Source organism: Bos taurus, chromosome 13 (assembly GCF_002263795.3).
Source record: "Bos taurus isolate L1 Dominette 01449 registration number 42190680 breed Hereford chromosome 13, ARS-UCD2.0, whole genome shotgun sequence".
NCBI classification, from domain to species: Eukaryota; Metazoa; Chordata; class Mammalia; order Artiodactyla; family Bovidae; genus Bos; species Bos taurus.
In genome coordinates this window covers 61,415,212-61,429,817 of record NC_037340.1, presented here as the reverse complement: position 1 = coordinate 61,429,817, position 14,606 = coordinate 61,415,212, and the positions used below count along the sequence as shown (strand labels likewise).

Below are 14,606 nucleotides of genomic sequence, written 5' to 3'. Positions count from 1 at the left end.
CTGAAGAGTAAGGAGGGACAGCCAGATCAAGGGCAGTGGGGAGAGGGTTCCAGGATATAGAAGAGCAGGAACTGAGGTCCTGATGTTGAAAGGGCTCATTCAAGGATATGAAGAAAAGCCAGAGTGGAGGGACAAAGGTCAGGGATGACACTGTAAGTGGAATAGGGCCTAACAAGCAGGGCCTTGTATACCTTGGTGTGGATTTTAGATTCTTTTCTAATCCTAAAAGTTTGTTCATTTGTATACCATCTTCATGTTTATCATAATCAAGTTGTTCTTCAATTCCCTGGGAAGTCATTAAACTGCTCAACAAGGCCAAGAGGGATTGAGGGTCCTCCTACCTTCCCATTCTACCATCCTCAACATGTCTTCATGCTCATCCTCTCAGGGTCACAAGATGGTTGCTGCTATTCCAGGCATCATGGCCACTTTCTTTGTGGGAAGCAAGGGAAGGGACAGCTCTGGCCACGTTTGTTCCAAACTCTGACCTAACAGCCTTGTGGTCTGAACTGGGGCCTCATTCTGTCCGGAAATACCAGACTCCAGCTTAGGTCCTAAGGACAAGGCCTCACATTCACTGAGCCGTGTCTGGTGTAAACACCCTGGCCTCTGGCCCTTGATTTGAGGACTCTTGAGGCTATTTGGGATCAGCCAGGAAACAGCCCGTTTCATGGGCTCACATAGATAGCATCAGCACCAGACAAACCCTCAGACCTTTTCCCACTTGACCATGGAACAAGGCTGAGGAGGGACGGGGGCAGCCTGAGGTCACGTGGAAGGTCAGGACAGTGCCTTTTCTTATACACTTCCCTTGCCTCATTCTCCACTGCACCCAGTCCTTCAGAATCCAGGGAAGGAAAGTTCATTCCAAGATAAGTGTGCTACATGAGAGAACCAAGAAGGAAAATCCACAGCTGGAAAATCCCTGTAGCTGCCATCATCAGCACCATCATCACCACCATCACTGTTATCACCATCATAACCATCACTATCATCACCATCATCACCATCACTATCATCACCATCACCACCATCATCACCACCATCACCATCACCACCATCATCACCACCATCACCACCATCATCATCACCATCATCACCACCATCATTATCATCACCACCATCATCACCACCATCACTATTATCATCCTCATCACTACTATCACTATCATCACCATCATCACCATCACCACCACCATCACCACCATCACCGTCATCACCATCATCGCCACCATCACTATCATCACCACCATCACCACTATCACTATCATGACACCATCATCACCATCATCACCATCACCACCATCATCACCACCATCACTATCATGACACCATCAGCACCATCAGCACCATCAGCACCATCATCACCACCATCACCACCATCACCATCATCACCATCACCACCATCATCACCACCATCACCATCATCACCACCATCGTTATCATCACCACCATCATCACCACCATCACTTTATCATCCTTATCACCACTATCACTATCATCACCATCATCACCATCACCACCACCGTCACCACCATCACCGTCATCACCATCATCACCACCATCACTATCATCACCATCATCACCACCAATCACTATCATCACCATCATCACCATCATCACCACCATCACCACTATCACTATCATGACACCATCATCACCATCATCACCATCACCACCATCACTATCATGACACCATCATCACCATCATCACCATCACCACCATCATCACCACCATCACTATCATGACACCATCATCACCATCACCACCATCATCACCACCATCATCACCACCATCACCATCATCACCATCACCACCACCATCACCACCATCATCATCATCACCACCATCACCATCATCACCACCATCACCATCACCATCATCACCACCATCACCATCACCATCATCACCACCATCACTATTATCATCCTCATCACCACTATCACTATCATCATCATCACCACCATCACCATCACCATCACCATCATCACCACCATCATTATCATCACCACCATCATCACCACCGTCACTATTATCATCCTCATCACCACTATCACTATCATCACCGTCATCACCATCATCACCACCATCACCACTATCACTATCATGACACCATCATCACCATCATCACCATCACCACCATCATCACCACCATCACTATCATGACACCATCAGCACCATCATCACCATCACCACCATAATCACCACCATCACCACCATCACCATCACCACCATCATCACCACCATCATCACCACCATCACTATTATCATCCTTATCACCACTATCACTATCATCACCATCATCACCATCACCACCACCATCACCACCATCACCGTCATCACCATCATCACCACCATCACTATCATCACCATCATCACCACCAATCACTATCATCACCATCATCACCATCATCACCACCATCATTATCATCACCATCACCATCACCATCACCATCACTATCATGACACCATCATCACCACCATCACTATCATGACACCATCAGCACCATCAGCACCATCATCACCATCACCACCACCATCACCATCACTATTATGACACCATCATCACCACTATCACTATCATCACCACTATCACTATCACGACACCATCATCACCACTGTAATATTCACCCAAAGCACCAAAGAGAGGACTCTGCCATCTTAGATTACCCACACCACAGCTTGCCACCAACAGCCAATTTCTAAATTTTTTGTGGGGTGATTTAGTCAAAGTCCGTCTCCCCTACTAGACTCCAGCACGAGGAATTAGGAACCATAGATTCACCTATTCACTCATTTGTTTCTTCATTTACCAAGAGGCTGCTAGAACAGGGAGGATGAGCCTGGGATTCTACAGACAGTTAGACTAGATGCAAACCTTACAAGATGAATGACCTCATGGTTTGGTTTTTTTTTTTTTCAACTCTTTTTGTCCAATTTTTCTCCTCAAGAAAACAGGGATAATAATAGCACCTACTGGAAGATTTTCTGGGGTTATTAAAGAGGTCGTGCATGTTAAGTGCTGAAGAGTGTCCAGCAGGCTTAGCTACTGTTATACAACAAATATTTATTGAGGACCCTGGCAAGGCAGCTGGTTGCCCTCAGCCCTCATAGGTATTCTCTCCTTTTCCTACAGTCATAGGATTCTCAACATTTACCTGGGAAAATGTAAGCTTGCATCTTCCAGATTCCCTTGCAGCTAGTTGTGGCCACATGACTAAGTTCTGGCCAGTAAAATGTGAGAGGCTTCTGAGTTGCATCCTTCAAGAGTAGGACATGCCTTTTCTTGTCTCCTTCTTACCTCCTGCTGCTTGGAATGTGCAGGAGCCTCTCACCTCAGATCATGAGGCTGAAGGCCTCATTCAAAGAATAGCAGAGTGGAAAGACGGAAGCAGATGGGTCCCACATTTCCATACCGTCTCTGAACCTCCTACATCTGGACTTCAGGGTGAGGGGTAAATAAATTCTAGTCAGTCAAAGCCTCTTTCACTTTGTGTCTCTGCTATATGCGTCCACACCTTAACCCTCACTAACATTAGCACCTACTAGGTGCCAGGGGTTGTATGCTTATTCATCTCAGTATCCAGAGGGCTCCATGTAGAAGAAGAAATGTAGGTTTAGGGGTCACAGAATTAGTAAGAGGCCAGGACCTGCTATCATGGGAGAATTCACCCTGTGGGTCTGTGATGGATGCATAGAGATCAATAGGACACTGGCTGTGGAATAGTCTAATTGCACTGGGTTTGAACCCCACACTGACACTTTCTGTGTGACCTTAATCGACTAGCGTAATATCTCTGAACATAATCATTCTTTATGGATAGTTATGAGGCTTAAATAAGACAGAGATGGCATCATTAATGCCCTTGACACACTGTGGATGCTAAATGAATATTGGCCCCTGTCATAGTCAAATTGGAACAAATCCCAGAGGCCACCCAGGGGAACTGGGAGAAAAACAAAGGGAGACAAGGTCCTGAGAGACAAAGGGAAGGAGAGATGAGGCTGGTGGAGGGGGGGATCTTACTCCTTTACTTCCACCCATCCTGGCCTGTGGCGAAGGACGTCCATGAGAGTATTCATAAGAGTGGTCTTGAACCGGATTGAGGCTCTCTGCTCTCTGCAAGAAAAGGCAAGAGAACATTTGCTCAGAATCAACTATTTCCCTAAGATGGGCCAGGGATAGGAAAAAAGGAAAAGGAAGAAATGTTAATTCCATACCTGGAAATGCCAAAACAGAATTACCAAATTTCAGAATTTAGCATCATAGCATGAAACACTTAAAAAAATCAATTTGAGAATTACAGAATCTTTGAATCATTGAAAAATCATAGCAGTCTCTTGCTTCAGTGCTTTCTGTGGTTTGGTGGCTTTACATGTGCCACTGCCAACTCTTATATCGAATGGTGTTTGCTATATGTGTGCTTAGTTGCTCAGTCACGTCTGACTCTTCGAGACCCATTGATTGTAGCCCGCCAGGCTCCTCTGTCCATGGAATTCTCCAGGCAAGAATACTGGAGTGGGTGGCTGTTTCCTTCTCCAAAGGATCTTCCCAACGCAGGGACTGAACCATGCCTCCTATGTCTTTTGCATTGGCAGGCAGATTCTTTGCCACTGTGCCACCTGGGAAGCATATTAAGTGATAAGTATTTGCAAATCTCCCTTTCTGTTACTCATCTGAGAAGATGGAATGGGTATACTTTTCCCTCTTCCTCCTACCAGGAAAACTACGACCCCAGGACATTAGATATAAAACAAACATAAGAAGACACTGAAAGGTGGACAGAAGAAGGCAGACTGACTGGCTAAGGATCTCAGGACCCAAAGAATTGCATGTGGTAAATTCCCTGGGTTATCTTTTTGCCTCATAGGTCCCAGATGTGGAGAGGAAGAAGCTGGCAAGTCTGAAACACCAATGGGCACAGACGAAAAAGCTCCAATAAAAGCCCCTCTCTCCAACCAGGAAAGGAAGACTTAGACAATAACTTCTGTACTCTGGCCAACTCTGTGGCTTAGCAAAGGCTGAACGGGGAATCTAGACTTCCCGCCAGGTTGTAACAAGGCATCCAGCATCCCCCCCAACAACCTGGGTAGGTTGGTGTCAGAGAAGGTCAAAGATGGAGCCGGGACTTTCATCACTAGCAGGTGGTAGGAAGACGCCCACACCTGCTGTGACAGCGGAGACCATGTACCTGGACTTCCATCCCCACCTGGCAGTAAGGAGGCACCCCTCTCCCTTGGGTTGACTGTCAACAGAGGCCTGGTAAAGAAGCAGGACTTTCACTACCACCCAGTGGTGATGAGGCTGCACCTCCGGTGGTGTTTGAGTAGGTCAGGTGGGGAGCAGGAACAAGGCACTCCCAGCCAGGGTGAGATCAGCAGAGGCCTAGTGGAGCCAGAACTCCCACTCTACCCAGCAGTAAGAAGGAGCCCCTCTACCCTCAAGTGTCAGTGGAAGCCAAGTGGGGAAACCAGACTACCCTATTATGACAATAATGAGATGGTACCATACCCCTTCCCTGGCCAGAGCAGGGTGAGAAAATGTCACCTAAAATAGGTTTAAACAAGATCCAGAGCTCTACAGCTTAATATCCCAAATGTTCAAGATTCAATTGGAAATCACTTGTCACACCAAGAATCAGGAAAATCTCAATGTGGCTAATACCCATGCCAAAATGGCAGATGTGTTAGAATTATGTGACAAATTTTCTAAAGCAAGCATCATAAAAATGTTTCAGTGAGTGACTAAGGACACATTTGAAGAACATATGAGGAACCCAGGAAAAAAATCAAAGATGTGCACTTTCACTACTCTTATTCAACATAGCGCCAGAAGTTCTAGACAATTCAAGAAGGCAAGAAAAGTGATGTAGATCAGGAAGGAAGAAAGAAAATTGTCCCTTTTTGCAGATGACTATGTAAAACTTCCCAAGGAATCTAAGAAACAATTCATGAACTAATAGGTGAGATCAGTGAGCTCACAGGATATAAAATGAATATTCAAAAATTAGTTATATTTCTATATATTATCAATGAGCACATGAACACTGAAATTAAAAATACAATTTACAAGTTCTTTTTAAAAAGGCATATTTAGGTGCAAATCTAACAAAACATGTGCAGAACTTATGTACTGAAAACTACAAAAGCAAAAATTCAAAGATCTAAATAAATGGAGAACCGTACCATGTACATGGATTGGAAGACTCAGTAGATGTGTCAATTCTTCCCAAATTGGTGTGCAGATTTAATATGATTCCTGGGAGCAGAATCCTAGTGAGATTTTTTTGCAGGATAATTCTAAAATATATGTGGAAAGGAAAAGATATTAGAAGGGCTTCCCTGGTCGTTCAATGGTAAGGAATTCGCCTGCCAATGCAGGAGACACAAGAGATGCAGGTTCAATCCCTAGGTCAGGAAGACCCTTGGAGAAAGAAATGGCAACCCACTCCAGTGTTCCTGTCTGAAAAATTCCATGGACAGAGCGGCCTGGCAGGCTACAGTCCATGGGGTTGCAGAGAGTCAGACATGACTAAGCAACTGAGCACACACAAACACACAAAGATATTAGAACTAGAATATCTAAAACAAATTTGAAAAGAAGAATAAAGTGGGGTCATTTCAGTTCAGTTCAGTTGCTCAGTCGTGTCCAACTCTTTGAGACCCCATGGACTGCAGCACGCCAGGCTTCCCTGTCCATCACTAAGTCCTGGAGCCTGCTCAAACTCATGTCCATCGAGTTGGTGATGCCTTCCAACCATCTCATTCTCTGTTGTCCCCTTCTCCTCATGCCTTCAATCTTTCCAGAATCAGGGTCTTTTCCAGTGAGTCAGTTCTTCTCATCAGGTGGCCAAAGTATTGGAACTTCAGCTCCAGCATCAGTCCTTCCAATGAATATTCAGGACTGATTTCCTTTAGGATGAACTGGTTTGATCTCCTTGTAGTCCACGGGACTCTCAAGAGTCTTCACCAACATCACAGTTCAAAAGCATCATTTCTTTGGCACTCAGCTTTCTTTATAGTCCAACTCTCACATCCATACATGACTACTGGAAAAACCATAGCCTTGACTAGACGGACCTTTGTCAGCAAAGTAATGTCTCTGCTTTTCAATATGCTGTCTAGGTTGGTCATAGCTTTTCTTCTAAGGAGCAAGCGTCTTTTAATTTCATGGCTGCAGTCATCATTTACAGTGATTTTGGAACCCAAGAAAATAAAGCTTGTCACTTTTTCCATTGTTTCCCCGTCTATTTGCCATGAAGTGATGGGACCGGATGCCATGATCTTAGTTTTTGAATGTTGAGTTTTAAGCCAGCTTTTTCACTCTCCTCTTTCACTTTCATCAAGAGGCTTTTTAGCTCTAATTCACTTTCCCCCATAAGGGTGGTGTCATCTGTGTATCTGAGGTTATTGATATTTCTCCTGGCAATCTTGATTCCAGCTTGTGCTTCATCCAGCCCAGCATTTCACATGATGTATTCTGCATAGAAGTTAAATAAGGAGAGTGATAATATACAGCCTTGATGAACTCCTTTCCCGATTTGGAACTGTCTGTTGTTCCATGTCTGGTTCTAACTGTTGCTTCTTGACCTGCATACAGATTTCTCAGGAGGCAGGTAATATGGTCTGGTACTCCCATCACTTTAAGAATTTTTCATGGTTTGTTGTGATCCACACAGTCAAAGACTCTGGCATAGTCAATAAAGCAGAAGTAGATGGTTTTCTGGAACTCTCTTGCTTTTTTGATGATCCAATGGATGTTGGCAATTTGATCGTTGGTTCCTCTGCCTTTTGTAAATCCAGCTTGAACATCTGGAAGTTCTCGGTGCACGTACTGTTGAAGCCCCACTTGGAGAATTTTGAGCATTGTTTTGCTAGCGTGTGAGATGAGTGCAATTGTGCGGTAATTGGAATATTCTTTGGCATTGCCTTTCTTTGGGATGGGAATGAAAACTGACCTTTTCCAATCCTGTGGCCACTGCTGAGATTTCCAAATTTGTGGCATATTGAGTGCAGCACTTTAACAACATCATATTTTTAGGATTTGAAATAACTCAGCTGGAATTCCATCGCCTCCACTAGATTTGTTTGTAGTAATGAAAGGCAACCATTTTGCCTTTTTGCAATTCTTTTTCTTGGTCTTGATCACTGCCTCCTGAACAATGTCACAAACCTCCGTCCATAGTTCTTCAGGCACTCTATCAAATCTAATCCCTTGAATATATTTGTCACTTCCACTGTATAATCATAAGGGATTTGATTTAGGTCATACCTGAATGACCTAGTGGTTTCCCTACTTTCTTCAATTTAAGTCTGAATTTTGCAATAAGGAGTTCATGATCTGAGCCACAGTCAGCTCCTGGTCTTGTTTTTGCTGACTGTATAGAGCTTCTCCATCTTCGGCTGCAAAGAATATAATCAATCTGTGGGGTAAATCAGTCTAATAAATTTCAAAACATTATGTAGCTACAATAATCAAGACTGTGGTATTCGTAGAAAAAGAGATACAGAGACCTAGAGAAGAGAAAAAAGAACAAGGAAATAGACCCACACAAATATGCCCAAATAAATTTTGACAAATGAACAAAATTAATTCAGTGGAGGAAGAATAGCCTTTTCAATAAATGGTACTGGAGCGATTTAATATGCATAAGCAAAATATGAACCTAGACTTAAGCCTCATACTTTATTGGGTGAACTAGTTTTAAAAATTAATTTTATTTAATTTATTTATTTATTTATTTATTTTTGGCTGTGCTAGGTCTTCGTTGCTGTGTGCAGGCTACTCTATATTGTGGAGCACAGGTTTCTCCTTGCAGAGGTTTCTCTTGTTGTAGAGCTTTGACTTAGTTGCTCCTTGGCATACAGGATCTTTCTAGACCAGGGATCGAACCTGTGTCCTCTGCATTGGCAGGCAAATTCTTAACCACTGGATCACCAGAGAAATCCCTTAGACTTCATAGTTTATATAAAACTTAACTATAGTCCCCCTAGGTTCCTCTGTCCATGGGATTTCCCAGGCAAAAATACAGAAGTGGGTTGCCATTTCCTTCTCCAAAGGAGTTTCCTGACCCAGGGATAGCACCTGCATCTCCTGCATTGCAGATGGATTCTCTACTGCTGAGCCACCAGGGAAGCCCAAATTAATAGCACAGGAAACTTAAATGACCAACAAGCATGTTAAAATATACTCAACCTTATCAATAACCAAGAAATGCAAATTATGATAAAAAGGACTTCTGCTTTTAGTTATGATATAAAAGGATGTGAAAGAGTTTCAATACTATAGTAACAATGAGAAAACAATGCATAGAAAAAATGTCCCTGTTCATGATGGAGAGCAATAAACAAAAGAAAACTTGACAAACTCATTCCAGAGAGAAACAAGGCCTTCATGGAGGAGCAGAGAAGATGCAGCAGATTCCAGTTCTGGGTCTGGGTTGGACAAGTGAGGGAGCGATGCCAGCGGTGGAAGATAGACTTTGCGGTGCCAGGAGAAATTGGCTGAGCTTTGACAACATGTGGGCTTCCGTGGTAGCTCAGCTGGTAAAGAATCCACCTGCAATGCAGGAGACCCTAGTTCGATTCCTGGGTTGAGAAAATCCCCTGGAGAAGAGATAGGCTACCCACTCCAGTATTCTTGGGTTTCCCTGGTGGCTCAGACAGTAAAGAATCCACATGCAATGCAGGAGACCTGGGTTCCATCCCTGGGTCAGGAAGATCCCCTGGAGGAGGGCATGACAACCCACTCCAGTATTCTTACCTAGAGAATCCCCATGGACAGAGGAGACTGGCAGGCTACAGTCCATGGGGGTCACGTAGAGTCAGCCTGAGTGACTAAGCACAGCACAGCACAGACAACATGTAGGGTGGATACAAATCTGGAAGAGTCCTTTCCAAAACCAGATGAAATAAAGCCGGATTTTGGCAAATTTGCTTAAGAAAGGAGCACTAACTGTAGAAAACAGTAAAGCTGAGAGAAAACCCAGACTTCCGCACATGGTGCTTGCATTCTAGCAGCCCTGCCAGAGTTGAATCCCAAAGTAAACAAAAACCATCAAACAAACACCTGCAGTCCAACCTCCTCCCAGGTCAGACACTAACAGGCTACAGGAGGCAGGCTCGAGACGAAGTCAGTGTATTACAGCTTTGATCCAACCCACACTCCCAGTGCATGTAACAAGTTATGTTTATACTGTAGTCTGTTCAGTTCAGTTCAGTTCAGTCACTCAGTCGTGTCCGACTCTTTGCGACCCCATGAATGGCAGCATGCCAGGCCTCCCTGTCCATCACCAACTCCCAGAGTTCGCCCAGACTCACGTCCATGGAGTCAGTGATGCCATCCAGCCATCTCATCCTCTGTGGTCCCCTTCTCCTCCTGCCCCCAATCCCTCCCAGCATCAGAGTCTTTTCCAATGAGTCAACTCTTCGCATGAGGTGGCCAAAGTACTGGAGTTAAGTGTGCAATAGCATTGTGTCTCTTTAAAAATGGACATATCTTAATTTAAAATATTTATTGTCCCATTTTATTTCTGGGACTTCCCTGGTGGTCCAGTGGTTAAGAATCTGCCTACCAATGCAGAGTACACGATTTCGACCCCTGGACTCAGGAGATCCCACACGCCTTGGAGCAGCTAAGCCCTTGATCCACGACTACTGAGGCGCACGTGCCTAGAGCCTGTGCTCAGCAGCAAGAGAAGCCCGAGCACCACAACAAAGAGTAGTCCCCACTGGCCACAACTAGAGAAAGCCCATGTGCAGCAATGAAGACCTAGCACAACAAAAAATAAAGTGAATAAATATGTAAATAAAAAAATTTTTAAATAACTTAATTTTTTTAAAAAATGCTGTCATTTGAGTCTTCAGTGTGGTGTAGTAGTAACATCAAAATCACTGATCATAGATTCTCATCATAAATATAATAATAATGAAAAAATTTGAAATGTTGGGAATTACCAAAGTGTGACACAAACAAGAGCAGAAAACTCTGCTGGAAAACGGCACAATTAGACTTGGTCAATGTAGGGTTGCCACAAACCTTCAATTTGTAAAAAAAAAAAAACATAGTATCTGTAAAGTGCAACAAAGCAAAGTATAATAAAAGGATGTATGCTTGTACACAAATACATGTACACAAATATATGTGGGTGTGGAAGTGGGTGTGCATAATTTTTTTGGTCTTCACTGTTTTTTACACACAATATGCAGAAGGGAATATAAAAAATATAAGACATGCAATAAGAAAGCAGAAAAATGTAATGCATAATCAAGAGGAAAAATAGCCAATTGAGATAAACTCATAAATGACCCAATTATTGGAGTTATAAGATTAAGACTTTACACAGATACTATAAATATGTTGAAGAATTTATCTGAAAAGATGGATATAATAAGTAAATATATGAGTTATTGCAGAAAAGATATTGAGAGTCTAAAAAGGAACCAAGATGGAAAAATCTAAAACTGAAAATTACAGTATCTGAAATTAAAAATTCATAGGATAAATTTAACAGGCGATTGGACATTATCGAAGAAAGGACAGTAATGTTAGTCAAAGGGTACAAATTTCCAGTTATAAGAGAAATGAGTTCTGAGGATCTAGTGTATAGCATGATAACTCTACTGTATGATATGCTGGAAAGTTGTTAACAGTAGATCTTAAGCCTTCTCACCATAACAACAACAACAAAATGGTAATTATGTGAGGTGAAGGATGTGTTGATTAACCTTATTGTGGTAAACATTTTACAATATATATATGTATCAAATCATACACTTTAAATTTACACAATGCTGCTGCTGCTGCTGCTAAGTCGCTTCAGTTGTGTCCGACTCTGTGCGACCCCATAGACGGCAGCCCACCAGGCTCCCCCGTCCCTGGGATTCTCCAGGCAAGAACACTGGAGTAGGTTGCCATTTCCTTCTCCAATGCATGAAAGTGAAAAGTGAAAGTGAAGTCACTCAGTCGTGTCTGACTCTTCATGACCCCATGGAGTGCAGCCTACCAGGCTCCTCCGTCCATGGGATTTTCCAGGCAAGAGTACTGGAGTGGGGGGCCATTGCCTTCTCCCAATTTACACAATACTATATGCCAATTACATCTCAGTAAAGCTAGAAAACAATTGAAAGATAGTAAATTTGAAGACAGAACAATAGAAATTATTCAATCTGAGTTAGAGAAAGAAAAAATTTAGAAAAACAGATCTCAGGGCCTTACGGGACAATATCAAACAATATAACATACGTGAAATCCATGGCAACATACATCACCAATGGGAGTTGGTGATGGACAGGGAAGCCTGGCATGCTGCAGCCCATGGGGTCAGAAAGAGTCGGACATGACTGAGTGACTGAACTGAATAAAACAGATGGATGGGTTCTGTTATCAGAAGTGCTCTTTGTTATGTTGAGGTGGGAGCAGACATGTAAGTTTGGGGCCAGGATCTGGAATATAGTGGAATCGATCTGCGTGCAAGAGTGAAAGGTTTAAAATTGGTGGAAAGGAGTCAGTACATATAGACAGAAAGCAAAGAAGATGGGCGCTGCATGAGATAAAGGTCAGAGACCATGCGTGCCCTGCCCAGTAATGGTGTAGTCAGGAAGGACTTTAGAAAAAATAGAGATATCTAAATGAAATAAGAAAATTCTAAAAGAATTGCCATGGTGTGTGCAATGTAACTACCTCCTTAACTCCCCACAAAAATCTTCAGTGAAGTCTGCATTGCTTACTCCTGCTTTGTGCATGTGGATTCTGTTTAAGAAATCCAAAAAGGTGCTGAGTTCTGCACCCAGGTTACTGTTGCAGAGTGGTGCAGAAGTTTAGAATGGATTTGTCATTTGAGTTATCAAGTCCACTTCACATGGTTGTTGAACGAGGCAAGGGAACACAGATACAACATGGTCTGTGGAGTCCAACAAGCTCTTCCACTAACAGATCCTACAGTCTTGAGCAAGTAACAGCTTCTCTGAGTTTCAGTCTCCCCACCTGTAAAATGGACAGAACAGTAGTATCTACTTCAAAGAATTGTGGTCAGGATTCATTGAGATAAGCAAGTGAAGCAACAAGCCCAGGGCCTGGCAAGTGCTTGCTAATTGTTTATTATCATAATCCTTATCATTATCAAAGTAAAGAAGGGGGAAGGGAGAGATGGACAAAGGGAAGGAAGGAAGGAAGGCAGTGATTAGTTCTGGGTTTATTGGACTGGGTGGGACCACTCACCGTTCTTTTCCTTTTTGCAGTCCATGGCCCTTGTAATTTTGATTCTGCAATGAGAAAATGAAACTGTTATAATTTTATGCATTTCCATTCTGTTTTTCCAGCTCAACTTACTGCAGATATTAAAATGTTCAAACTATCAGACACAGCACTGCACAGATGCTATGACAAGAAGGTTTAGCCTGGCAAAGTTCTCACTGGTTAGCATGTACCCAGAAACTTGGTCCTTAGAATGAACCCCCAAGGATCCAAGGGTCCACGTCACTCTAGGCTTACTCCAGATATGACCGTATAGTGAATACCCAGTTTTAAGTGTTTCAAATGTCCAACCATGATCCCCAGTATGAGGGCTGAACTCAGTAGGATCTGGACCTTCTGTAACATTGAATGTTTGATTAGACCCATGATTCAGGAGGAGCTGGGTTAATGACTCAGAGCAATGTTAATTGCTTTGACTCAAAATGGACTTTCCAAATCTTCAAAGGGTATTTGGGGTATTATTCTCCTACAACTATGTCCAAAACAGTTTGATCCTCAGTCCTGGTATGACTGATCCCTAAGGCAGATGTGAAAGGAGAATCAGAAATTGGTCTTATGCAAGATGACCTATGTACCTTGGACAGAAGTGCCATCTGTATTAGTCTTCTATTGCTTCATAACAAATTACCACAAATATAGTAGCTTAAAGCAGTGCAGATCTATGTCCCACAGCTTCCTTGGACCAGGAGTCAGTCTGGGCACATCTTAGCTGGATCTTTTGCTCAGTTCTTACAAGGCTACCATCAAGGTGATGGCTGTGGTTATGTTTCTCCTCTAGGGCTTGGGGTCCTGTTCCAAGATCATCCAGATTGTTGGCAGAATTGTTATTTGGGGCTGTACAACTGAGGTCCCTGTTTATTTGCTAGTCATTGGTTGGGACTCCTCTCAGCTCCTAGAGGCTGCTTGCAGTTCCTTTTGAAGTGGCCCCCTCAGGCAGTTCAAGACATGGATGCTTACTTTCTTCCAGGCCAACAAAAGCATATCCCTCTGATTCCAACCCTTCTCCCATCCAAGTTGGCTATGATGGAGGCTCATATAACATGGTAAAGCCACAGGCTCCATGGACACTTAAGGGGAGGGCATTATACCAAGTGTGTACACCCAAGAATCTTGGGGGCCATCTTCGAATTCTGCCTACCACACAATGCTGTGCTGTGCTGTGCTAAGTTGCTCAGTTGTGTCCGACTCTTTGTGACCCCATGGCCTGTAGCCCACCAGGCTCCTCTGTCCATGGGAGATTCTTCAGGAAAGAATACTGGAGTGAGTTGCCATGCCCTCCTCCAGGGGATCTTTCCAACTCAGGGATCAAACCCAGGTCTCCTGCATTCCAGGCAGATTGTTTACCGTATG

At 43.4% G+C, this 14,606-nt stretch overlaps 1 protein-coding gene across 3 annotated transcripts in view; it reads right to left on the bottom strand.

The window, feature by feature from the left end:
• The window catches only part of TTLL9 (tubulin tyrosine ligase like 9), a 50,536-nt gene that overhangs the window by 33,847 nt on the left and 2,083 nt on the right, over window positions 1–14,606 (bottom strand). Inside the window, exons 2-4 of one of the 3 annotated variants that reach the window (XM_059892642.1) lie at window positions 13,221–13,264; window positions 6,188–6,301; window positions 4,029–4,121 (exon numbers count right to left, since the gene is read on the bottom strand). In XM_059892642.1, the coding sequence (XP_059748625.1) occupies window positions 4,029–4,121; window positions 6,188–6,196 (102 nt within the window). In that variant the 5' untranslated portion in view covers window positions 6,197–6,301; window positions 13,221–13,264. 3 annotated transcript variants of the gene reach the window in all.